The 26793-nt window shown below is 46.7% G+C and overlaps 1 protein-coding gene across 7 annotated transcripts in view; it reads left to right on the plus strand.

The window, feature by feature from the left end:
• tnrc18 (trinucleotide repeat containing 18) overlaps window positions 1–26793 on the plus strand; it is a 178239-nt gene that overhangs the window by 51706 nt on the left and 99740 nt on the right. For 6 of the 7 annotated variants that reach the window (XM_070901261.1, XM_070901263.1, XM_070901264.1 and 3 more), the window contains exon 3: window positions 10377–10553. The exons of the other annotated variant lie outside the window; for it this stretch is intronic. In XM_070901261.1, the coding sequence (XP_070757362.1) occupies window positions 10377–10553 (177 nt within the window). The remainder of the gene's footprint in view (window positions 1–10376; window positions 10554–26793) is intronic. 7 annotated transcript variants of the gene reach the window in all.

Genomic DNA, 26793 nt, shown 5'->3' on the forward strand with positions numbered 1-26793 from the left:
CAAATGGTCAGCAGGCTATTTGCCCTTGGCCGGAGGCGGGAGGGCATCACAGCCAAGTTTAGCTCTGCCCTCACCCACACTCTCCCAGCACAAATGATTGGATAGGGATCAGGAGCAAGACAGCGGGATGAATTTCCCCTCTCTGGCGTAGAGCACAGCCCCGATTGCTGCTCTCGCAGCTAGCTGGCTCATTCCAACCATTAACACACAGGAAAGATATTTTTGCAACAACAACCCGGTATTGGGACTTTAAAAATATCAGAGGTGCAAACTGTGAGGTGTGAGCATCTCCATTTTGTTCTGACTCTTGAGGAAGACTGGCTGGGTCCTGTTTAGAATGACAGTATTGGCATTCATGCCATATATATATATATAGATATATATACTCTTGTTGAACTGGCCTTCTGTATTTAATTATGCTTCTGCACGTTGCTTAGCAGGGCAGAGGAAGTTGCAGAAAGGCAGATTACTCAGCTTTTGCAGGGGAAGTTGTGCAAAAATTGGCAATTAGGAAATACTTCTCTTCTTCCTCCCTCCCTCAACACCCATGTGTTTCCTCAGGCTAAGAATATATTAGGGTAACTGTGCTGACACTGTCTTAACTGCTGCTCTTTACAAAAACCTGTTTTGTAGATTCGTTAAAAGAAGTGAACACCTAGTTATTATGTACAAAACACTGAGCCCTTCCGGACTGTGTGGTGATGCTTGCCGCATCTGTATGTGAATCCTTTGCTCAAATGCTTCCTCGCGTGTTCAATCTGCATTTAGAGCTGCAGAATGGAAGCAGTTCTTCTTTGGATCAAAATAGCATCCAATGCTGTGCTTTAATTGGTAAATGTGGATTAAATTGCGAGGAAACCTATAGACCCTGGGCAGTAGAGGCCTAGAGTGCAAAAGCAATCGAGTTCTCCTAAACCATTATACATCACTGGCTAGGCCAGAGCTGGACTATTGTATCCAACTTCTGCGCACCACAGTTTAGGAAGGATGTCAAGGCCTTGGTTAGGTTAGCAGAGGAGGTTTACCAGAATGGCACCAGGGGCGAGGGACTTCAGTGATGTGGAAAGACTGGTATTGTTCTCATTAGAGCAGATAAGGGTAAGGGAAGATTTAATAGAGGTATTCAAAAAATTATGAGGGCTTTTGACAGAGTAAATAAGGATAAACTGTTTCCACTGGCAGGAGGGTCAATAACCAGAGGGCACAGATTTTAGATAATTGGCCAAAGAACCACAGGGGGGAGGAGAATGTTTTTAATGCAGCGAGTTGTTGTGATCTGGAACACGCTGCCTGAAAGGGTGGTGGAAGCAGATTCAATAGTAACTTTCAAAAGGGAATTGGATAAATACTTGAAAAGGAGAAATTTGTAGGGCTATGGTCTAGGAGCAGGGGAGTGGGACTAATTGGAGAGCTCTTTCAAAGAGCCGGCGCAGGCACGATGGGCCGAATGGCCTTCTTCGATGCTGTAAGATTCTGTGATGCTGTGACCTCAGGTTCACTTCCTGGCTTATTACGAATTGACTGGTCTCAGCTAGCATGTCACACTTGGCACCGACACCCAGGGCTATAGAGGGAACTAAAATGTGCGTGCGTGCTCAGTGTCTACTCACCGATCCCTGCTGTGTAGATGTCTGGTGCGGGCAGGCTTGATGCTGATGTCACTGCCAACGCTTGCCGTCGGGTCTGGTGTGAAGAATGGTTACCTGTACAAGATACTAGAGGAGTAGTCAGTGACCGTAGACCTGTACCACAAAGTGAGGTGGCACCTTCAAGGAGAAGCGGTGGGGGGGGGGGGGGGGGGGGGTGGGAGAAATGCTGGGGCAATGAGGAGAGGGACGAAATCGCTAAGAAGTTGCCGCAGATTGGAGCAGATATATATCTGTGCGTGCACAGATGAAAATGAGGGGCTGGAAAACACCATCTGGTTTATCAAGCTTGCCCCCACACTCATGGTGCCTGGAGCATCATGACCAGACACTTCCGATTCCTTCACCCCTCTCCTCCACCGCCCCTGCAGTCATGTGGCCTCCTGGGAGAGACAAAACGTGGAAAAATTAATTCAGGATCAAAAGGTGGGTGGGGTGGTTCTGCAAAATTCTTCTCTGACCCCCCTCCAGGAGATCACATTGACCAAGCTTGTGTTCCTGTTGAACCACTTGCCTTTTAGAAGATATGATCCCTGCCCAAACCAGATTCCGGTCCAGCTCCCTGTTGAAGGCGTATTAAAAACAAGAAGGAGGATGTCGATATGAATTGAGCACGAGATGTTTTTCTTTCCGTCAGCTGTTCAGTTGCCCTGCTCTCATTTTATTACCCGGCCCAACCTTCTGCGGTTAAACACGCCACCATTTCCAAATGTTAACCAAACTTAGCAAGTTCCGTCCTCATCAGGGACTGGATTCCTTTCAAATCCTGTCATGCTCAGGACTGCCTGCGGAATATCTGTGAGATATCTGCGAGCGGATAACTTTACGAGCTTTGCCAGAGGTTTTGCTCCTCAGAGAAATGGTTGCGCAAATAAACTTTTTTGCTGTTAAAAAGCTGCTATATTTGCTCCTGAGCAGCTGCCCCTGGTTCCCTCAGCATGTCGGATGGAGGCAGTGAGTGAATTAACGCTGGATTCTCTATTGCTTGAGAGCGAGGGTTGGGAAAGTCTCAGGGCTTACTGCAAGCCTATTTTAAGTGGAAAATTAAATGTATAAAAGCTGGGTGTGGAAGAAGCACCTCATTGACTGGGGTGGCTGTTGGATTTCTGGTTGCTTTATCTCTGACTCATAGCACTGCTTTCCACCTGTGACACTGTGCACTGCTCTCAAATCCGGGGCTAAACCCCGAATGAGCCAGCTGTCGAACAAGGAATCATTACTTCAAATGAATTAAAAGGCGAGATTTATTTCCCCCCCCCACCCCTCCCCCCTTCAAAGAGTGCATTGGAATGCAGTCCGAGAGTTCTGAGTAATGTCTTCCTCCTGGGAGTTGTAGAGCTGTCGGGCTTGAATGTGTCACGTCTGGTGCTTTGGGATTAGGTGTGGTAATGGAGTGAGGGATAAATACTGCCTTTATACTGCAACTGTATACTGTGCTGCCGGGACGAGATTTCCACCACCGTGGCTTTCTTTTTAATATTTAATCTTGGGCTGTGGGCACCACTGGCACAGGCGGCATCCCTAGTTGGGCTGACTTATGAGGATAAGTTGAGTAGGTTGGGCCTACACACATTCGAGTTCAGAAGAATGAGAGACGATCTTATCAAAACATATAAGATAATGAGGGGGCTCGACTAAGTAGATGCAGAGTGGATGTTTCCACTCATAGGGGAAACTAAAACTAGGGGACATAGCCTCAGAATAAGGGGCCGCCCATTTAAAACTGAGATGAGGAGGAATTTCTTCTCTCAAAGGGTTTTAAATCTGTGGAATTCTCTGCCCCAGAGAGCTGTGGAGGCTGGGTTATTGAATATATTTAAGATGGAGATAGACAGATTTTTGAGCGATAAGAGAGTCAAGGGTTATAGGGAGCGGGCAGGGAAGTGGAGCTGAGCCCATGATCAGATCAGCCATGATCTTATTGAATGGCGGAGCAGGTTCGGAGGGTCAAATGGTTTAATCCTGCTCCTATTTCTTATGTTCTTATGAGACGAGTAACTTGCTAGGCCACTTCAGAGGGCCGACAAGAGTCCGTTGGCATGGAACTGAAGTCACATTTAGTCCAGACGGGGGTAAGGATGGCAGATTTACTTCCCTGAAGGACATTAGTGAACCAGTTGGGTCTTTACAACAATCGGCCGTAAAAGGTCACTGTTGTCAAAAGACTTGCATTTATATAGCGCATTCCTTGACCTCAGGACGTCCCAAAACGCTTCACAGCTACTTTTTGAAGTGTAGTTGCTGTCGCCTCTGATGGGCACTTTACAGTTTCTACTGAACTAGAGTCAATTGTCTCATTAGCTTTTCTCCAAATTGGTCGAATCTGACTAAAATTGAATCCACACACACGCGTCATTCTGCCTCTCCCGTTCCACACCGTTGCAAGGGGACAACATAAATGCCTCACTGCTTACATCGCCGCCGAACTGCTGCAGCACTGCAGTGGTAAATGCAATGTAAAGGCATATCAATTACAGTGGCGGGCACTAGGACCAAGAGAGGCAGCAATGCTCAGCTGGAGGGCAGAGCAGGAAAGACAAGAGGGCAGGTTTGCCTATTATTTTGGCATAAGTGTGTGAAGCACAAATGAATCCTTGGTATGAAGCATCGGGTTAACATTGTTCAACCTCAAAGATATTGCTCAGATTGGAGGCAGGCAGAAAATGTTAAAGATGTAATTCACAGATTTTATGAGGAATTAAGGCAAAGATTCATGGGATTATGTCACTTAGTGTTAAGACATGGCTTTTTAATAGAGTTCAGTAGTGGCGGGGGGGACATAAGGTTTAGATTTGGCACCCTTCTCCTTATAGATAGAAAGAAAGAAAGAAAGACTTGCATTTATATAGCGCCTTTCACAACCACCGGACATCTCAAAGCACTTAACAGCCAATTAAGTACTTTTGGAGTGTAGTCACTGTTGAAATGGGAAATGCAGCAGCAAATTTGCGCACATCAAGCTCCCATAAACAGCAATGTGATAATTATCAGATCATCTTTTTTTTGTAATGTTGATTGGGGGATAAATATTGGCTAGGACACGGGGATAACTCCGCTGCTCTTCTATGAAATAGTGCTGTAGGATCCTTTACGTCCACCTGAGAGAGCAGACGGTTTAATGTCTCATGTGAAAGACTGCACCTCCGACAGTGCAGCACTGCACTGGAGTGTCAGCCTAGATTTAAAAAAAAATGTACTCAAGTTCCTGGAGTGGGACTTGAACAAACAACCTTTTGACTACAGGCCAGTGTTCTACCCACTGAGCCACAGCCAACACAAGCATCAGCATTGTTTTTGTTGCCTGTAGCCAGTACTTTACTTTAAATTACTTTTTTTTTTGCAAATCTTTCTAGTAGTTAGAACAGATTGCTTCTGAGTTCCTAGCAGCTGCTTAGTTAGCATAAAATGAATCTCTCTTGTGAGTGAATATCTCAAGTCGTGTTTTGTACATCATCTAGCAGGGCCCTTTAATAAACAAGTGCAGTCGCACTGGCCTAATATTTAACTCTGATAAGCAGATCCAATGAAGCAATGGCAGACAATTGTGGTTATTACTTAACCGGCGGATAAAGAGTTACTTCCAGCACTCCACGCAAATGGTGTGAATTTGTTTCTGTTGAAAGAAAGGCTCTCGCGTTGATGGCTGGCTATTGAAATAGAAGAAAGAAAGAATTTGAATTCATGTAGCGCCTTTCACGATCTCAGGTAGACCCAAAGTACTTCACAGCCAATGAAATACTTTTCTTGTAGTATCACTGTTGTGACATGGGAAATGCGACAGCCAATTTGCGCACAGCAAGCTTCCACAAACAGCAATATGATAATTAGTTTTTTTTTTACTGATGTTGGTTGAGGGATAACTATTGGCCCAGGGCACCGGGGGGCACACCCCTGCTCTAATTGGGGCATGCAAATTTATATTGGCATATTCAAATATGTTCTCCGCTCGAGTCGATTAGGGTAACTGGCACAAGTTCTCTTCCTTAATTCCTTTCTCTCTCGCTCTGCTATTTCCTCCCCGCCACAAGGTGCTGATTCATGCTGGAATAGAATACAGGCTCTCTTTGGCACTTCATAAAAACCGTGACCTTTCCTCATGTTTGAGCCGAGACAGTAAGTGCAGACAGACTGTTCAACGGCAGCACGGCTGAGCCTAATCCCGCCCTCAACTGTGCAGCAGTCACTAGATAGGGATCTGGAGTGAGAAACTCAGGCGGGGTTTTCCCCAGACATCACTATGGCAACCAATGAGTTAGAGGCGGGCCGGGATTTATGACAGGACTCACAGCGAGCAGCAAGCCAAATCGATTTAATCAGCAGAGTCTATTTAAACGGCGCACAACAGTCTACAGTGTCTAATTAAAGAGAGTCTCTACGAACTGCAGCAAACAGAACTCATGAAATTAAGGCTGGGCGATTTCTGCAGCAAATTGCAGTCATTGGATGTTAGTTACACAATACAAATGATGTGCGTAAAATCAATCCCAGTCACTAGTAACAGTGCAGTCTCCTGGCGTGATTGACAGGGGGAGTTATCCAATCATCTCCTGACCTGGAATAGTGGTGTCACTATATGCACGTCCCCTGACAAGGCTCTATATCGACTGGCTGGAGTCTCATAATGCAACCCAGATAGAGTTTAGAATCTCCCTGTTTATACAGTTCAGTTTCCACCCTGTAAGCTGTATTTCATCATCATCATCATAGGCAGTCCCTCGAAATCGAGGAAGACTTGCTTCCACTCTAAAAGTGAGTTCTCAGGTGAATGTACAGTCCAATACGGGAATTACAGTCTCTGTCACAGGTGGGGCAGGCAGTGGTTGAAGGAAAGGTTAGGTAGGGAGTCTGGTTTTCCACATGTTCCTTCCACTGCCTGCGCTTGTTTTCTGCATGCTCTCGGCGATGAGACTCGAGGTCCTCAGCGCCCTCCCGGATGCTCTTCCTCCACTTAGGGCGGTCTTTGGCCAGGGACTCCCAGATGTCGGTGGGGATGTTGCATTTTATCAAGGAGGCTTTGAGGGTGTCCTTGAAACGTTTCCTCTGTCCACCTGGGGGTCGCTTGCTGTGTAGGAGTTCCGAGTAGAGCGCTTGCTTTGGGAGTCTTGTGTCGGGCATGAGAACAATGTGGCCTGCCCAACGAAGCTGGTCGAGTGTGGTCAGTGCTTCGATGGTGAGGATGTTGGCTTGAGCGAGAACACCGACATTGGTGCGTCTGTCCTCCCAGGGATTTGCAGGATCTTGCGGAGACATCGGTGGTGGCATTTCTCCAGCGAGACGTGGCTCAGAGACGTGGGCCATATACAGCAGATACCTCAAATCGCTGTATTTACTAACTGAGCCACTGAGGGAGCTGTTCTGAGAAATGCTTGTGTAAAACAAGCACAACTGCCAGTTTGAGGATTGCAGCGTCGGTGGGTGTGTTGTACAGGGGATTTTACTCACTGCTGGTAAAAGGGAAGGGAGAGGGTGGAGGAATATTTGCAACATAATGCTCTTTATGTTAAGTCTGTGAAGAGCATAAGAATGGCAGTGGCAGAGTTAAAATACTTTTAACAAAGGCACCAGCCTGCCCATTCAATCCAACAGGATGTGATTAGCGCAGTGTAAACTTCACTAACTACCGAATGTGTCCAAACTAGAACCTTGCTTTCTGTGGGACGGAGCAGAATTGTCTGTACCTGAGTTGACAATACTGGGGCTGCATGTTACCTGGACACACTCTGTGCAGGAACCGTGGGGCTTGCGTAGCTCGACCCTACCCCCACCTCACCCCACCCCCATCGAGTCTTGTGGTGAAGCCGCCCAGGTTTGCTTCAGCACCAAAAGCAGAGCCTGGGAGAGAAAGCAGTTGTGTTTCAGGAAGTAGCCAGCCGATGAGTAAAATGCTTTGTGCCCTTGGTATTAACATTGTATTTCTGTATCCGGGCTCCTGCTGTGAAGTCGTGGCCTTCGACTCCCACAGGGTGGTTTGTGCACAGCAGATTTTTTTGTAGGGGGGGGGGTGAGGGGGGTGGCCTAACATTTGCACGAAAGCCTGTTTTCCTGCGTTGCCGACCTTGCGGGAGAATGGTCATCCCAGCTTTTCACAATGCCCCACCACCTGCAATTTTGTGTGTGGTGTTTGCAGCCCAGATTAAATTGGCTGTTGTACCAGATGCTCTTCAGTAAAGAAAGAACTTGCATTTATATAGCACCCCAGACCCCTTTATAGCCAATGAAGTACTTTTGAAATGTAGTCATTGTTGTGATATCAGAAACAAGGCAGACAATTTGTTAGCTACAAACAAATAGCAATGGGATAATGAGCAGATAATCTGCTTTTAGTGATGTCAGTTGAGGGATAACTGACGTCCAGCACATCAGGGAGAACACCCCTGTTCTTCTTTGAAATAGTGCCCATTGGATCTGTTTAATATTTCATGTGAAAGATGACTGCTCAAGTCTCTGGAGTGGGATTTGAACCCACAACCTTCTGACTCAAGAGGTGAGCATGCTACCCACTAAGCCAAGGCTTGTATATGCATGTGACCCATCTAAGTCATGGTACATTTTGTTTTTCATCTGATCAGTGAGGGTTTAGCAGAAAAGTACGTAGATGTATCCTGCCTCTTCCTGCAATGAACCGACATTCTAATTCTAGTGAAAAGAAAGACTTGCATTTATATAGCATCTTTCAGGATCAGCAGACATCTCAAAGCGCTTTACAGCCACTGAAGTACTTTTGGAGTGTAGTCACTGTTGTAATGTGGGAAACGCAGCAGCCAATTTGCACACAGCAAGCTCCCACAAACAGCAATGTGATAATGACCAGATAAACTGTTTTTTTGATTGAGGGGTAAATGTTGGTCAGAACAGCAGGGAGAATTCCCCTACTCTTCTTCGAAATAGTGCCATGGGATCTTTTACATCCACCTGAGAGGGCAGATGTTGCCTCGGTTTAACGTGTCATCTGAAACAGCACCTCCGACAGTGCAGCGCACCCACAGCGCTGCCAGCCTAGATTTTTGTGCTCATTTCCTTGGAGGGGGTCATGAACCCACAACCTTCTGACTCAGAGACAAGGGTGCATACCCACCGAGCCACAGCTGACAATGGACTTAATAGGGCAGTAATGGAGTCAAAGAGTTATCCTATGTCATACTTCAGCAGGTAGCTTTGCCATGTTACTGCTGTGGCTTCTGTTTATCTCATCAAACCTTCCACTCTTTACAGTTTCAATAAATGCACAGCATCTTCTCCAATCTGGGCAAGGTCACTGGTTTGTAGTTTTGTCTGGAAAATGAACGGAATTGCAGAACTCAATCCCCAAAGCACCATTAAAGATCCCAGAATCCGAGCTAATAAAGGTGGAATTTGTGACTTATTCAGTCACCGTAAACCACTGCCTCTGATTACTGTGCAATCAAAACTAGTTAAGAAAGGAAGTCATTTATCTCATTTACGTCTGGGAATGAGAGGAAGGGAGGGAGAAAATTTACATTTTAATATGCGTGGAATAATGCTGCTTGTAAGATATGCAGTATGTTTTATTCAATTTCTGTATAAAAAATAGATTGCAGCCTCACTTAATTTTTAAATAAATACATACAGTATCTAATATAGGATTCTCTGAACATCCACTGGGGATTAGAATAGTTGGGACAGATCCTGATCTCCCCAACATTGTAACTGTGCAGTTAGTATGCGGGTACAGCAAATAATCAGGAAGGCAAATGGAATGTTGGCCTTTATTGCAAAGGGGATGGAGTATAAAAGCAGGGAAGTCCTGCGATAACTGTACAGGGCATTGGTAAGACCGCACCTGGAGTACTGCGTGCAGTTTTGGTCTCCTTATTTAAGGAAGGATATACTTGCATTAGAGGCAGTACAGAGAAGGTACACAAGGTTGAGATGAAGGGGTTGTCTTACGAAGAAAGGTTGAGCAGGTTGAGCCTATACTCATTGGAGTTTAGAAGAATGAGAGGTGATCTTATTGAAATATCTAAGATTCTGAGGAGGCTCGATAGGGTAGATGCGGAGAGAATGTTTCCCCTCATGGGGGAATCTAGAACTAGGGGGCGTAGTTTCAGAATAAGGGTCGCCCATTTAAAATGGAAATGAGGAGGAATTTCTTCTCTCAGAGGGTCGTGAATCTTTGGAATTCTCTACCCCAGGGAGCTGTGGAGGCTGGGTCATTGAATATATTTAAGGTGGAGATAGACAGATTTTTGAATAATAAGGGAGTCAAGGGTTATGGAGAGCAGGCAGGGAAGTGGAACTGAGTCCATGATCAGATCAGCCATGATCTTGTTGAATGGCAGAGCAGGCTCGAGGGACCAAATGGCCTACTCCTGCTCCTATTTCTTATGTTCTTATGTTTATGCACCCCTAAAGGTACACTTGCGTTGAACACTTATCACATTACAGTGTGAAGTGTACCGTAGGTGTCGGTTATCAGGACTGGGATTGGAACTGGCATTATTTTTTAAGTCCAGCCTCATTTCAATCCATTAGCTCAGAAGGTGGTTTTGAAAAGGCATTGCGAAGGTGGGGTGGTTTAACTCTACAATAATGTACAGTAAGGCTAAATGTTATTCTGCTTGCTTTTGCTGTGTTTTAAGTTGAGAAATGAATTGAGTATAAGTAGGGCTTGTTTTGTTGCATTGTAGAGTGGTTAATACTGTGGACAATAATCCAGCAGATCCTGACTGTACTGTCTCTCCCCCCTTCCCCTCCCTCTCCCCAAATCAGGTGATGCCTACTCCGGTGGCTCAACTCCTTATCTTGGGGGTTTCGTCGCCAGTGGCCTAGGGACCTCGACGGCACCTCATGGAACCCCTGCTCCTTTGCCCTCTGACCCTTCCTTCCGTGGACCCAACCCCACAAATATCCAGATGGCACAGCTCTGGGTCGCTCACCCTCATGAAGGTAATAATTAAAAAAAAAATACTTCTCAAGCGCAACTCGCTTCTTGGGGCTTTTTTACAGCCAGTGCTGACAAGTCTACTGTCAGGATGAACATCGGGCTTACGACTCCGCAGTTACATGTGTTGCAAAGTTATGTAGAAAATAGAAAGCGGTAATATCCCAGCGACATTGTCCCACTCGAAACATCTGGAATCGGTCATCGCACAGCAGGCCACGGCCAGTTGTGACTTTGTCTGCGCACCGACGCACAATCATCTACTGTTGGCCAATCGCCGTCAGGCAGAGGGTGACGCCATTGATGCAGCAATCAGGACATCGTATCAGTTGGCCGGGAGCAGCTGGTGTGCATTTTCAGCCTCCTCTCTTTGTAACAAGTTCAAATCGCAGATTTATTAATGTTTCTACTCTTCTATACTGTAACTCTGTTCCAGTTTTTTAACAGTCTTGGACCACAGCCTCACTTTATTTTTTTAAAGAATTGGTGTTATGTAGAGACTGGGGTTGTTTCCCCTTACAGCAGAGAAGGTCAAGGGGACATTTGATAGTGGTGCTCAAGGTGATGAAGGGTTTTGATAGAGTAAATAGAAAGAAAGACTTGCATTTATATAGCACCTTTCACGACCACCGGACGTCTCAAAGCGCTTTACAGCCAATGAAGTACTTTTGGAGTGTAGTCACTGTTGTAATGTGGGAAACGCGGCAGCCAATTTGCGCACAGCAAGCTCCCACACACAACAACTAGAGAGAAACTGTCTCCAGTGGCATGGGATCGGTAAGCAGAGGGCATTCGATTTAAGATCATTGGAAAAAGAATCGGGGGTGGGGAGGGGGGAAGGGGGTGGGGAGATGTGGGGATTTTCTTTACTCAGCGAGTTATTATGATCTGGAATGCACTGCCTGAAGGGGCGGTAGAGGCAGGTTCAATAGTAACATTCAAAAGTGAGTTCATAAATACTTGTTGGTAAATCAATTACAGGACTATGGGGAAAGACCAGGGGAGTGGGACTAATTGGATCACTCTACTAAAGAGCCAGCACTGACATGATGGGCCAAATGGCCGCCTTCTGTGCCTCAAGAAAGAAGAAAGACTTGGATTTATATAGCGCCTTTCACGACCACCAGACGTCTCAAAGCGTTTTACAGCCAATGATGTACTTTTGGAGTGTAGTCACTGTTGTATGATCATATGATGCAGGTAAAATGACAGGGCATGGGAACGCAAGTAGAGGCTGCAACAGAGAGTGACTAGGGTTAGTATTTGGGACTTCAGATTGGCGAAAAAGGGGGACGACATTAAAAGAGTTTCTGCATTTTCCCAACTTCAATCTGGAGAACATCCTATTGTCATTGGATTCCGAGTGCTGATTGTGCTCAGCCCTTCCCCTACCCACACACCCGTGACCAAAACGACCAAGATTTGAGTCAGCGTTACCCTTGGTTGGGCTGCCCTTTGCAAGGTGATTTTTCTACTGCCGTTGCAAAAGGGTCTTGCTGCTCAGCCAGCCGGCAGCACACGGAGGTCATCACTCATCTCACGCTGCCTTTACCCTAGCGTTGCCAACCCCTGCCAGGATTGTCCTGGAGTCTCCGGGAATTCAAGATTCATCTCCGGGTCGCTGCTCTGAGCGACTCAGGAGGGGAGGGGGGAAAAAAATCATCGGGGCATTAAAAAAAAAACGTACGCGTTTTTTTTCAATTTGCTTTGTACACTTTTTTGTTTATTAAATTATAAAAATATTGGAGCTGAAATAAAAGATTTGTTTGACTGGGTGGGACGGTTGGAGGGGGGAGGGCAGGTGAGGACATCTCCAGGAATACCTCCCGCCAGAGTTGGCGACCCTGTCTTTGCTGCCGACAGCAGCCCAGGAATTAGCAACGGGCCCGCCACCGGCAATCCTGCTGCACTCCGCTGTGTGAGAATGGCATTGCACCCGCGAAACCCACCTGAAACTGACCTGCAGCAGGGCAAGCTGCCGACTTGATCATTGATTTAGTATTGTATTAAGTAACCCGGGGGTGCGTCACTAAATGTTTGCTGCGTTACAAAATGTACAGACTGGTTTACAGTTTTGATGCATCCTCCTGGCGCTATATGTCTGTATTTTTTTTTAGAATTCTGAAGCTGCTGAAAAGCATTGCTCTTCTGTGTAAAACCCAGTCACAGTAACTGGCCCATTGCATTTGCTCAGGTTTTGAGTGCTCTCCTGTACACTGCAGTACCAGGCATTTTTGCTTTGTAATTACCTGCTTGACCAAGCTGTTCATCTCATGTCCCAACATCGCCTTCTTTGACTCAGTGTCAGCTTTTTTTTTGTTGCATTTATGCCTCGGCATGCCTTTCTGCGTTGAAGGCGCTGCAGAATGTAAGTTGTTGTTGTTGTAACGAGAGGTGTGCCAAGGGGAGGTGATTAGTGACAACCAATCAGATTTTCCCCCCGCCTGGATCTGGCTCCCCGCCATTTTGTTAGTCGAGGGGTTTCAGAAGTTCGGGTTGGAGCAGATGGATGGCGCCCGGCAGCAGAAACCCAACCCCACAGGCAAAGCCAGGACGGCTGAGTGGAGCTTTCCTCTCAGGTTTATCTTTAGCTTATCCCTGACTAATCCAGCTCCCAAATAGTACAACTGTTCCCCCTCTTCTGCCTATTTTAGTTGATCGATAAGAGTGATATTGGGTTGTCCCAGTGTCATCAACAGGGACACAGTTCTACAAGCGCCCCTTGTGAGGAGGCATAACTAACATAATAATCCCAACATAAAGTCTAATTTAAACAAAAGGAAAACTTGTAAGTCAAAATCATAATATTGTTATCGTGTCTACCAGACCCTCTGTACCCCACGGTGCCCGCCGGACATGAAGGCCCCAAGCGTACCGGTGGACACCACGTGCTCCCTCTGTAATGCCACCCAGGCACGGTCAATGCCGCTGGAGAGGTGGTCAGCCAGAGCACCCCTCCCCGCAGACCCTGCTCACCCTGGATCTATGTATGGCCTTCTTTGCCTGGCTCAGGTGCAGGCCCCAAGAAGGCCCTCCTCCCACCTGCCCGCTCCTCTTCCCCACCAGGTGGCCAAAGATCAGGAGCATAGGTTTAAATTCAACAGCCTTCAATCCCCAAAACCCACCAGTTGGCGTCCTTCCAGGTGGTGGAGGTGGCGGGTTTGGGAGATGTTACCAAATAAACTGTGGCAAGTTACTGCAGCGCAGCCTGTGTAGATTGTACACACTAAGGGTACATCAATGGTGATAGGTGTGGATGTTTAAGCCAGTGAATGGGGCCCCTGGATGGTGTCAAACTTCTTGAGTGTTGTTGGAGCTGCACCCAAGCAAGTGGGGAGCATTCCATCACACTCCTGACTTGTGCCTTGTAGATGGTGGAAAGACGTTGGGGAGTCAGGAGGTGAGACACTCGCCGCAGAATAACCAGCCTCTGCTCTAACGAAAACCCCAATAATAGGAGAGAAGATTCTTCCACTTGTGGGGAATCTAAAACTCGGGCCCATAAATATAAGATAGTCACTAATAAATTCAATAAGGGATTCAGGAGACACTACTTTACCCAGCAAGTGGCGAGAATGTGGAACTTGCTATCGCATAGAGTGGTTCAGACAAATAGCACAGATGTGTTTCGGGGAAGCTCGGTAAGTACATGAGGGATAAAGGAATAGGAGGATATAGGTGAGGTGAAATAAAGTGGGAGGAGGCTCGTGTGGAGCAAAAACACCAGCCTGGCTGAGTGGCCTGTTTCAGTGCTGTACATTCTATGTATGATTTTCTTTAAATCACTGAACAGGTACAGAATTCGAAACATTTCCGTCCCCCTAACCGGATTTTGTTTTTGCTTTCCCCTTGAAGACACATGTCAGTGGCCCCACTAGGAGGGCGTGACCATGGGATTACTTCAGTCGGAATCCTGTCCATGCCTGTTGGGGCACTCCCAACAGCTTTGGGAGTGAATCCTGCCGTGTGGTCAATTCAACACGGAATTTAATTCCACTGGGTCATTCAGCTTTTCAAAATCAGAATGTGAATCCAGTCCCCCTATTGCAATACTAAACGACCATGTTCATTACTCAAACGGGCCTGTGTGTTTTTTAACACAGCTAATTTAGTTGGATGTGGAATACAGTTCGAGCAAGAGCTGAGATGAGTCACTGAAGGGTTAATAAAACAGCTGCACAAACTGAAACATCTTGTTTTCGCAGTGCTGATGCTATGGGCTTAAGCCAAGCCCAGCCTTTCCCTGCTTTGTTAAGTTTACATTGCCGTTCAACATTTAAAAAAATATAGGTGCGGCTGGCAAAGTGTAAACCCAGGCCCAGCTTTCTGTTCTTCACCAGTGACTCATACAGCTATTGTAATCAATGCCATTTTTTTCTGTTCAAATACAATCCATCCATCAATGAAATGATCTAAAAATGGAATTAACCCCTTCACGTCCGCACTGTTGAACTGCCGACTTCTCATTTCCGCGAGTCATGTATTTAAGCAGTGAGCGGGCGTTGTGGTTATCGATGTTTTCGAATGCTGTTAGTGTCACCGCTGTATACCCTCGATTTATGGCGTGCAACTGTTAATAACTTTATAAACCAAATTATGGTTTAGACCACTGGTTTTAGATTTAGTGGGTGGCTGCTTAATTATAAGTACGGGTAATTAGAGCTCCATTGATTCTGAATCTGCCTGCTGATGAGAGAGTATCTGACTGGATCAGGGCTGCTGAAGCTGACTGGGACCATTGAAGAGCTTGTGTCGGGCTGGGGATCGGAGTTTTGAGGGCAGCGCTCAGTGACTCAATCGGACAATTAGCGTTTTTTGGGAAACGGGACCTCCTTGGCTTGTTGCCGGCGAGCCGCTGTGAATCCAGTGGCAGTGTTACGAGCAGTTTGGCTATCAGGGGCCTGTTTTACAGGGCTCCAGGGACAGGATTGTGCCAACTGAACAAACCCAGGAGCATAGCTTGGGTCTTTCGCTTTTTATGAGCTTGGCAGTCAACCCGTGTATTGGCTGAAAACACAGCTAAGTACACCAAGTGGGGTTCGCTCAATGTGATATTAATATATTCCTGTGAACACACTGCACTTGCCAGTCACATTGTATAATGAAAACAGTCTCAGGCACACAGTGGTGCTCTGGCACCAGAAGCGGCATTTTTTTTTACGACTTACCACAAAAATATCAAGCGATGTTGTAAGGACAGCAGCTCCTTTTTCCGTTCCATTGCTCCTTTTCTGAAGGCACTGACTCATATCAGAGTAGTTTCATCAGCTTCTGTTGCCCAATTCCTCGTCCAAGTTGCCAGCAGAGACAGCAAGAACAAAAGAACATAATAAATAGGAGCAGGAGTAGGCCATTCGGCCCCTCGAGCCTGCTCCGCCATTCAATGAGATCATGGCTGATCTTCCACCTCAAATCCACTTTCCTGCACTATCCCCATATTTCTTGATTCCCTTAATATTCCAAAATCTATCGATCTCTGTCTTGAATATACTCAAAGACTGAGCCTCCACAGCCCTCTGGGGTGGAGAATTCCAAAGATTCTGAGTGAAGAAATTTCTCCTCATCTCAGTCCTAAATGGCCGACCCCTTATTCTCAGACTGTGACCCCTGGTTCTGGACTCCCCAGCCAGGGGAAACATCCTCCCTGCATCTACCCTGTCAAGCCATGTAAGAATTTTGTATGTTTCAATGAGATCACCTCTTATTCTTCTAAACGCTAGAGAATATAGGCCTAGTCTACTCAATATGAGCTGACATGGTGCTCCACTATGCCCGATTCTGTTCCCACCCGACATTCCTGAACGGCCTTTATAGCAGGAGTCGCTGGATAGTAATTAAGAAATGACATCCTCCGTAATGCACGCTTCCTTCTCGTCCATCTCCACCCGTCTGCAGTCCTCGACGCAGTCGACCACACCATCCTCCTCCGATGCGCCTCCTCCGTTTTCCAGTTGGGGGACTGCCCTCGCTCGGTTTCACTCTCTCCGATCCAGTCATAGTAAGAGCATTTCCATCTTCAGAGAGACATCGCTTCCCGCCCCTGCACCGTTACCTCTGCAGTCACCCAAGGTGCTACCCTTGGCCACCTACTCTTCACTAACATGCTGCCCCTTGGCGACATCATCCGAAGTCATGGTCTCAGGCTCCACGTGTACGCTGATAACACCCAGCTCTGCCTCTCCACCACCTCCCTCCAGTACCTCTGTGCTGTCAGCCTGTATGGCCACCATCCAGTTCTGTCGAGCCGCAATCTCCTCCGGTCAAACATTGGGAAGACCGAAGCCATCGTCTTTGGCCCCCACTGCAGACTCCATACCCTCGCCACCGATTCCAACCCCCTCCCTTGCCATTATCTCAGGTTGAAGCCAATTGGACGCAACCTCGACGTCCTATCCGATGCTGAGCTGAGTTTCTGACCCCACACACCCTCCATCACAAAGATCACCAGTCTCTGTTCCTGCCTCACTGCCTCAAAACCTTCATCCATGCCGTTTCCACCTCCAGACTCGACTATCCCAATGCTCCACCCAAATCTGCTACCCATACCCTACCTCACACAAAGTCCCATTCACCCATCACCCTGTGCTGCTTACATTGGCTCCGACCCCACGACACCCCCTGTTTAAAACTCTCCTGCTGCTGTTCAAATCCCTCCCCAGCCTTGCCCCTTCCCAGCTCTCTAACCTGCTCCAGCCTGACAACCCTCCGAGAACCCAGCATCCTTCCACCTCTGGCCTCTTGTGCGCCGCCCCCATTCCATTCACCCTACCATGGTGGGCTGTGGCGCGAATCTATACAGCACCTTTTACACCCTCAGGGCATCCCATAGCGCTTTACAGCCAATGAAGTGTAGTCACTGATCGAATGTAGGAAATGCGGCAGCCAATTTTCATACAGCAAGCTCCCACAAACAAGATAATGATCAAATCATCTGTTTTAGCAATGTTGGTTGAGGGCTAAATATTGGCCAAGATACAAGGGAGAACTCCCCTGCTCTTCTTCGAATAATGCCATGGGATCCTTTACATTCACCTGAGAGAGCAGACAGGGCCTCGGTTTAACGTCTCATCCAAAAGACTGCCTCCCTCAGCACTGCACTGGAGTGTCAGCCTAGATTTTTGTGTTCAAGGCCCTGGAGTGGGACTTGAACCCACAACCTTCTGACTTAGAGGCGAGTCTGCTACCCACTGAGCCACGGCTGATGGCTCAGTGGCCACTGGTTTGGGTTTCCCATTTAGGAGAAACTTGAATTGTTGCCTCCTAATTGTTCTTTTAGTCTGCAGATTTTAATGCCTGGGTAGCCATGAAAAGTCAGCAAAGGGTGTTATAATGGAGGAGAACAGAGGCAGTCCAAAATTGAGAATATTGCCCAATGTCCAATTAGTTCCAGAGGGTTTTCCTGTTCACAGTAGGTTTTGCTGGTTGGGAACAGTGGTGTTAACGACCTATGACGTGCCGAGGCCGAGGGGCCTTGGAAAACCAACTCGTCCTTTTGCATCCATTGTAACCTGACTCCTCCGCTCGTCCAGTGTGTGTTGTGCCCTCAATTACTACACTGATACACAACCGCATAAAGACGGCCTGTTATATAAATCTTGTGCCGCCTACCTTTAAACGTCCCACTGAGCTACCAATGGAATATGGAAGTGGGGCAGTCTAGTCCAGTAGGGAGTGGACTATCAACACTTTGACATTGTAAGCAGGACAATGGGCCATCGGTGTTCAAACAGAGCCCGTGAGTCCTGTGTTCCATCCTTCCCTCTTTGTTCTTCCTGTCACCACTCAAGATCAAGGCCGGAGGCCCCGGGGAGTATGGATCTGCTGCCAGGTAGGTTCATTTTATATTGAAGAGTGCTACTGATGGTGAATGTATTGGACGTCTGCCAATTAACCCTTGCCACTGGATAAAGGCCTAGCTCTGTCAAGCCCGTGTGGTGGCTGATGTGCAACGGTCACCACACGTTAAAACAATCCACGCACAGGCATCTTCCGCCCCCTCATTTGGAGTTCAGGACTGGAATATCAGGTCCTTCACTGAAACATCTGTGAACACATGTGGAAGCAAGTCATCCTCGTTCGAGTGACCGCCAATGATGATGGATGATGCATCAAGGTACAGCCACCTTGTATCAACAGTGCAAGGCTCCAAACAGTTTCTACCTCCTCCCACACCCCATGACACACCAATAACCAGGCCTTTTGCATTCTGGCAGCCCTTGGTTACTGTCCTATAAACAGAATACAAGAGCAGGGAGGTTATGCTTGAATTCTATAACACACTAGTTAGGCCCCAGCTAGAGTACTACGTGCAGTTCTGGTCACCACACTACAGGAAAGATGTGATTGCATCAGAGAGGGTGCAGAGGAGGTTTACGAGGATGTTGCTGGAGACTTTTAGCTATGAGGAAAGATTGGATAGATGGGGTTGTTTTCTTTGGAACAGAGGAGGCTGAGGGGAGACCTTGTTGAGGTGTATAAAGTTATGAGGGGCCTAGATAGGATGGATAGGAAGGACCTATTTCCCTTAGCAGAGAGGTCAACGACCAGAGGGCATAGATTTAAAGTGATTGGTAGGAGGTTTAGAGGGGATTTGAGGGGAAATATTTTCACCCAGAGTGTGGTTGGGGTCTGGAACTCACTGCCTGAAAGGGTGGTAAAGGCAGAAACCCTCACCACATTTAAAAAGTACTTGAATATGCACTTGAAGTGCCGTAACCTACAAGAGTACATACCAAGAGCTGGAAAGTGAGATGAGGCTGGATAGCTCTTTGTCGAACAGTGTGGACACGATGGACTGAAATTGCCTCCTTCTGTGCTGCAAATTTCAAAGATTCTATGAAACATGGAATTTTCAAAGGGACAAAATGCTACATGGGAAGAGAAGGAGGCCATTCAGCCCCTCAAGCCTGTTCCGCCATTCAGTTAGATCATCGCTGACCTGTATCTCAACTCCATTTACCCGCCTTGGTTCCATATCCCTTAATACCCTTGCCGAACAAAAATCTATCGATCTCAGTTTTTATATATTTAATTCCTCCCCTCCCCCCCGGTCCCTCCTCCAGCCTCAACAGCTTTTAGTGGGAGGGAATTCCAGATTTCCATTACCCTTTATGTGAAGAAATGCTTCCTGTCATCAAACCCAGAACAGCCTGGCTCAAATCCTTTTGTTCTGGATCGGGGGGGGGCCCCCCTCCTCCCCAGAGGAAATAGTTTCTCTCGCTACTCTATCAAATCCTTTAAACGTGTTCCTCAAATGTGACTGAATTTTACATTCCAGTCGACACAAAGTGAATTATAAAGAATTCACCTGAAATGTAGGGACAATAAGAATGATAAAACATGCAAACTACAATGTTTGAGGCAAGACAGTTTGTAAAAAATTTACATTGCGGTGCGAGCTGAGATTTTTTTTTAAGTGTTTACCGTGGTATTGTCAGGTTAATTAGGATGTTAATTACTGACAATGGCCCTTCCACCTTGCTCTTTCCTGGGTTCCTTCTTAAGCTAATATCATTTGCAGACGTGGACTCAAATCTGGCAAGTGTCTGAGGTATATATTCAGTGTTTTGACCTTTTGAACATTATGGTTTTAATTAGAGGAGGATTCCAGAAAAGGAAACTTGGCCTGAGAGTCACGATTCACTTGGAATATTAGCCTCTGTAGAGCGCCCCCTATTGCCCAGACTGTGGCACTTCTGTTTCCAACCAATTTGAACCAATAAAATGGCACCAGGTTCCTTGAATGCCACAGTTACTGACAAGTTCCCATTTCAACAAGGAGGCTACCACCAAGACAGTTGACCAACATGCCTGCGTAATTAAAATATGATGCTGTTTCCGTTTGCAATGAAGCACTCTCCTCAAAGGCCTATGGAGAGTGAATTCAGATTTGAGTTGTAGTGACAGCTGTTCCTTAACCCCACCTCCATCCTCCCTGGCCTACAGATTGAGACTGCCCGAGGGGAGGGGGTTTAAAAGGTGTCACGGAGAGACCCAGAAAGAGAGCAAGGGGAACATAAAGCTCCTCTCCTTGGGCTTGCTGAGATTTATTCTCCCTCTTAAACTTTAAATTGAAGCTCTAATCCTTTCTGGGCTGGGGAGGGGTTTTAGGCTGGTGCACTATACGCAGGGGTTGACATAAATGCCCTTCATGCTAAAGTAAATACTGGGAGTAGGAAATTGGGTTTTAATCCTGAGTTTAAGATTGCCCCTCTGGGACTGCAATTATTGTTCTTCAGCTCAGCAAAGCAGATAAGCAGACGACAAATCTGAGAGGAGCCGAATTTATATTCAACGGGATCTTTGACCCTGGCAAAATCCAGCAGCTTGTGACATATTTTGCTTTAACCCATTGCCAGCAGTAAGATTTGTTTCCGACTTTTGACCCTTTCCCAACCACAGCAGCCAAGATACATGACTGAATTTCCATTGTAAATACTGGCCCACATGAGCAATGCAGGCTTTAAATAAAATGAAAGCGCCTGTTTCCGATCGAAACTATTATGAAAAGGTAAATCCAATTTTTTTTAAAAACAAAAAGTTCCAGGTGTTTCCCACTTCTATTAATTGTTTCCATTCGCATGTAATCCCCAGCGAATAGCTGGGCTAGAGTTTTAACAATTCCTATTACAATGTTTTAAATAGCACTGCCATTAATGTCAAGATAAAAGATAAACAGATTTTAAAACAGTTGATCCACCTTTTGCAAATGCAAACCGTGCTAATACCGAATAGGCAAAATAATTACAACAACTTGTATTTATATAGCGCCTTTAACGTAGTAAAACATCCCAAGGCGCTTCACAGCAGTGCTATAAGACAAAACAAATAAATTTGACACCGAGCCACATAAGAAGAAATTACGGCAGATGGCCAAAAGCTTGGTCAAAGATGTAGGTTTTAAGGTTTTAATAGAGAGGCGGAGAGGTTTAGGCAGGGAGTTCCAGAGTTTAGGGCCCAGGCATCTGAAGGCATGGCCACCAATGGTTGAGCGATTATAATCAGGGATGCTCAAGAGGGCAGAATTAGAGGAGCGCAGACATCTCGGGGGTTGTGGGGCTGCAGCAGATTACAGAGATAGGGAGGGGCGAGGCCATGGAGGGATTTGTAAACGAGGATGAGAATTTTTAAAAGAGGCGTTGCTTAAAGCATATGCTTCAGGTTTGACCCAGATCTGTGCTGAGTTATCGGATCTTACGCTGGACACTTACCCTCATCCCCCAGGCCAGGAGGCCATTGGGGTGCGACACTTAACCTCATTCCCCCAGGCTGGGCGGCCATTGGAGTGCGACACTTGACCTCATCCCTCTGCCAGGTTGTGGAGCGGGAAATCAGCTGGCGATCGTTGTCCAGCCATTCCTGCTGGAAGGTGTGCAGGCGGGTTAGCAGGGTCATGCGCGGCTCCCGTGGTTGAATAGCATGCCGCCACTCAATGTGGAAGCTCACCGACGAAGAGCAGATCGCAGGACACGTCAGTGAGGAGAAGAGGAAATAAAATACACACCCGCAAAATCCGTCTCCTCCGATAATATTTATTAAAAAAAAGATAACGTTTGTTCATCGTCTAAATGAACGCTGAATCCAATTAGACAAACCTAATGTGATTCCTTTTCTTTCTATTTTTCTCGAAATAAATCGGATTAAAACTGTCGCTGATTCTCTTGTGGTCTCCCGTTGTGTTACAGTATCTTGTTCAAACAGTGGCCTGGGCAATTGTGCAAAACTAAAAATAACCAATTAGTCTGGTCAGGTGATCGGCAATTCTTTTCATATAAAGGAAGCAGTTCATTATAGTATGAAATAATAGGGGGAGGCTACATCTTTTATTAGAGTTCAGCACTATGGAATTTTTGGGGGAACAAAACAAATACGTTTTTGACCAGAATCAATGGGCTTTTATCGGAACGTTTTAATCTGCAGAATTCTGTTTCCGCCGGTTTTTAATGATGATATCACATGTACCCATTCCTCTCTTTCCATTCCGTCTCCTTGCGTCGTGTATTGTTCCCTGGTTTTGAGGGAAGCCAGGCAAGCTGAAGTAAAGGCCCAGGGAGACTCACCCTCCCTTCTGGTGTCGTGCCCCCAGATTAGAAAGAAAGAAAGACTTGAATTTATATAGCGCCTTTCACGACCACCGGATGTCTCAAAGCGCTTTACAGCCATTGAAGTACTTTTGGAGTGTAGTGACTGTTGTAATGTGGGAAACGCGGTGGCCAATTTGCGCACAGCAAGCTCCCACAAACAGCAAAGTGATAATGTCCAGATAATCTGTTTTTGTTATGTTGATTGAGGGCTAAATATTGACCAGGACACCAAGGATAACTCCCCTGCTCTTCTTCGAAATAGTGCCACGGGATCTTTTACGTCCACCTGAGTGAGCAGACAGGACCTTGGTTTAATGTCTCTTCCGAAAGACGATACAGGGATGGGGAACTTCAGTTATGCGGGGAGAAGAGAAAAGCTGGGACTGTTCACCTTGGAGCAGAGAAGGGGAGACTTAATAGACGTGTTGAAAATTATGAGGGGTTTAGATAGAGTAAATAAGGAGAAACTGTCTCCACTGGCAGGAGGGCCGGTAACCAGAGGGCACAGATTGAAGATAATTGGGAAAAGAGTCAGAGGGGAGATAAGAAGACTTTTTTATGCAGCGAGTTGTTATGATCTGGAATGCACTGCCTGAAAGGAAGCAGATTCAATAGTAACTTTCAAAAGGGAACTGGATAAATACTTGCATAGAGTTACATAGAATGGACAGCAGAGAATCAGGCCGTCCGGTCAACTGGCCCGTGCCATGCTCCACACGACCCTCCCTTCACTCCTCTTCATATAATCTTATCAACATATCCTTCTATACTTTTCCCCCTCATGAACCTATCTACTTTCCCCTTAACTGCAGCGATGCTATTCACCTTAACCACTCCATGTGGCAGCACGTGCATTGAAAAGGAAATATTTGCAAGGCTAATGGAAAAATAGCGTGGGAGATGAGACTAACTTCTGTCAAAGAACCGGCACAAGTACGACGGGCCGAATGATCTCCTTCTGTGCTGTATCATTCTATGTGAGGCTGCACCCCACCAAAACAAAGCCGTGAGAATGTGCAGCTTCACTTAATATATTAAGCAGAAAAGAATTTGCGGGGACCGATGACACACTGGTCAACGCCTGTGTTTGCAAAGCACTCTCCCAGATGATCAGGCCTCTTTAAATTAGCATTTAATCGGCGGAGCCTTAGATCATTAGTAAAACTGCAAACCTCATAGTTGCCGTCCCGGTCTGTTGATTTGTGTGACAATGTATAGCACATCTGGCACATCACGATTTACAACCTGCACTTGGGGAATCAAGCTAATGTCGTAAGCGAAATGGATTGTCTTTTCTGCGAAGTTTTATGTGGCCACTGACTGCTACATAACCTTCTTAAAAAAATAGTAATACACATGCTAATATTTACGGCAATTAATAGAAGAGTGAATAAGACCGATGTGCACTTCTTTGTTTAAAAAGTTGAATCCGACTACCAAGAGCGCCAAGGGTTGCTTCCTTGTCTCTAAGCAGATGTTACATATTTGATGCCTGTTCTGGCTCCCGATGTATGGAGAGCTGTGCATTGCCCGGAGCCAGAGTGCTGGAACGCAGCCTAGCGGCGCCTGACAGCACGGAGCACTTTGGGGAGAAGGGGAGGCTTCGGTTGTTGTTTTGACTGAATGATGCCCAGCCGCACTATCCTGAAGCGACCTCAAGTCAAATGAACTTCCGAGATGTTTTCGGATTTGTTTTTTTTTCTTTTTGTAAAAGTCTGGGCTCATATTGGAATCTGCAGTTTCTGGATATATTTTTGACACACCAGTTTCGGTGGGGAAGTGTGGTGTGTGTGGAGGAAAACCCTTTGGCAGCCATAGTCCCTGCTTTAAGGCGTGGCATTGACAAGAGCATGTTTATCGGGGTATCGCACCGCAAGATCAACAGCTAACTGGTGCACAATGTATACAATCCTATCATGTTCCCTGTAAACCAAACCATCCTTTCCTGAGTGAGGTTCCTGATTATATATTTACTCGTCTCTGGGTCAACGATCAACCTAGTTGTTGATTGGCCAATGGGCCTGGTTTCTGCTGGTCACGATGTGCCATGATATTCTACTTGTAAAGGGGCAGTGCACCCATCTGCAGTCTTATTTGTACCAAATAGTAAATGAAACGGCTCGAAGCCCATTCATAGAATGATTCAGCACAGAGGAGGCCATTCGGCCCATCGTGCCTGTGCTGGATGTTGAAAGAGCGATCCAATTAGTCCCACTCCCCCGCTCTTTCCCCATAGCCCTGCATATTTTTCCTTTTCAAATATTTATCCGATTCCCTTTTGAAAGTTATTATTGAATCTGCTTCCACCGCCCTTTCAGGCAGCGCATTCCAGATCACAGCAACTCGCTGCGTAAAAAAACTTCTCACCTACCCCCTGGTTCTTTTGCCAATTATCTTAAATCCGTGTCCTCTAGTTACTGACCCTCCGGCCAATGGAAACAGTTTCTCCTTATTTACTCTCATCAAAACTCCTCACCATTTTGAACACCTCTATTAAGTCTTCCCGTAACCCTCTCTGCTGTAAGGAGAACAATCCCAGCTTCTCTAGTGTCTCCCCCATAACTGAAGCCCCTCATCCCAATACGATTCTATTAAATCTCCACTCCACCCTCTCCAGCGCCTTGACATCCTTCCTCAAGTGCGGTGCCCAGACTTGGACACGATCCTCCAGCTGAGGCCTCATCCGTGTTTTATAAAATCCACTCGGTGCTGCTGAAAGCCGCCAAGCGGCTTCTGGTTCTCAGAACGGGAACCTGGCAGGGCTCCTGCGGATTCGGGATCCACGCTGGTTGGATTCAGCCATCAATCTGGTTTGGTGTTTGGAGTTCCTTCGAACTCCCATGCCATCCCGCTCCAGGTCCGGTCCCGCTCCCGACCTGCTCCCGACCCGCTCTTGAATGGCGGAGCAGGCTCGGGGGGCTAGATGGCCTACTCCTGTTCCTAGTTCTTATGTTCTTATGAGCGCTGGGACGCTGTGGCGATATTAATGAGCATGGTTAGGCTGGCTGTTGTTTTTGGCCCGTTACTCTGAGATTTTTGAAGAGCAAATGAAGATGGTGCACCAGCAAAAGCCCACTGTGCTCGAACTCTTGTTTGCGAGTGTGTTGTGTGTCTCCGTGAACTGTCGAGGTGAGCCACGTAAACCCCATCAAGTGATTCCACGGAGAACAAAGGGAGGCTCTCTGTTGAGTCTTCCCCTGCACATAGCTTTGGAAATGGTTGATGTTAAACATTTGCTCTGACCCTTGCTAATACTTATTTGAGCCCAGTGACCTGACCTTTGAACTTTTAGCCTTCATGTACCCCCCTTCCATCATCTCAGTCTATTGGCGGGTTTGACAAAATGCCTAATTTGTATTACTGAAGAGCTTCATGTTAATGTGATTGCCCTGTGCATGGGAAGGGAACAATTTGTGAATTATCTGCCTCATCGATTCAGGTCCCCTCTGCCCCCTCAACGCCCCCCTCCAATTACCAATGTAACATTTTGGAGGCAACTGCAATCAATTTATTATATGACGGTGAACAGTTTGAAGTGTTATAGCTTGAGAGAAATGCTTCTGTCAGATAACTTACTCCATTTTACATTTGTGCCTCAGATAGCTTTACCCAGGGGAAGTCGCTTTCCATCACTTCCTGTTTAAAAAAAAATCAGTGATCCAGAAAGATGGAACATTTTTGACACTGCTTTGTTTTGTACTTAATCCATGGCATTCTTAACTGAGACTTTTTCTGAAAACTCAGCTTTTGGTGCTGAAAACATTTCACTGATCGAAACTCTCCCAAACAACCCCACTCCAGAGACTTGTGCACAAAATCTAGGCTAACACCTTCCAGTGCAGTACTGAGGGAGCGCCGCACTGTCTGAGGGGCAGTACTGAGGGTGCGCCACACTGTCGGAGGGGCAGTACTGAGGGAGCGCCGTACTGTCGGAGGGGCAGTACTAAGGGAGCCCCGCACTGTCGTTGGGGCAGTACTGAGGGAGCGCTGCACTGTCGGAGGGCCATTATTGGGCGAGCACTGCACTGTTGGAGGGGCAGTACTGAGGGAGCGCCATACTGTCGGAGGGGCAGTACTAAGGGAGCCCCGCACTGTCGGTGGGGCAGTACTGAGGGAGCGCTGCACTGTCGGAGGGCCATTATTGGGCGAGCACTGCACTGTT

The sequence above is a fragment of the Pristiophorus japonicus genome, chromosome 15 (genome assembly GCF_044704955.1).
Source record: "Pristiophorus japonicus isolate sPriJap1 chromosome 15, sPriJap1.hap1, whole genome shotgun sequence".
Taxonomy (NCBI): domain Eukaryota; kingdom Metazoa; phylum Chordata; class Chondrichthyes; family Pristiophoridae; genus Pristiophorus; species Pristiophorus japonicus.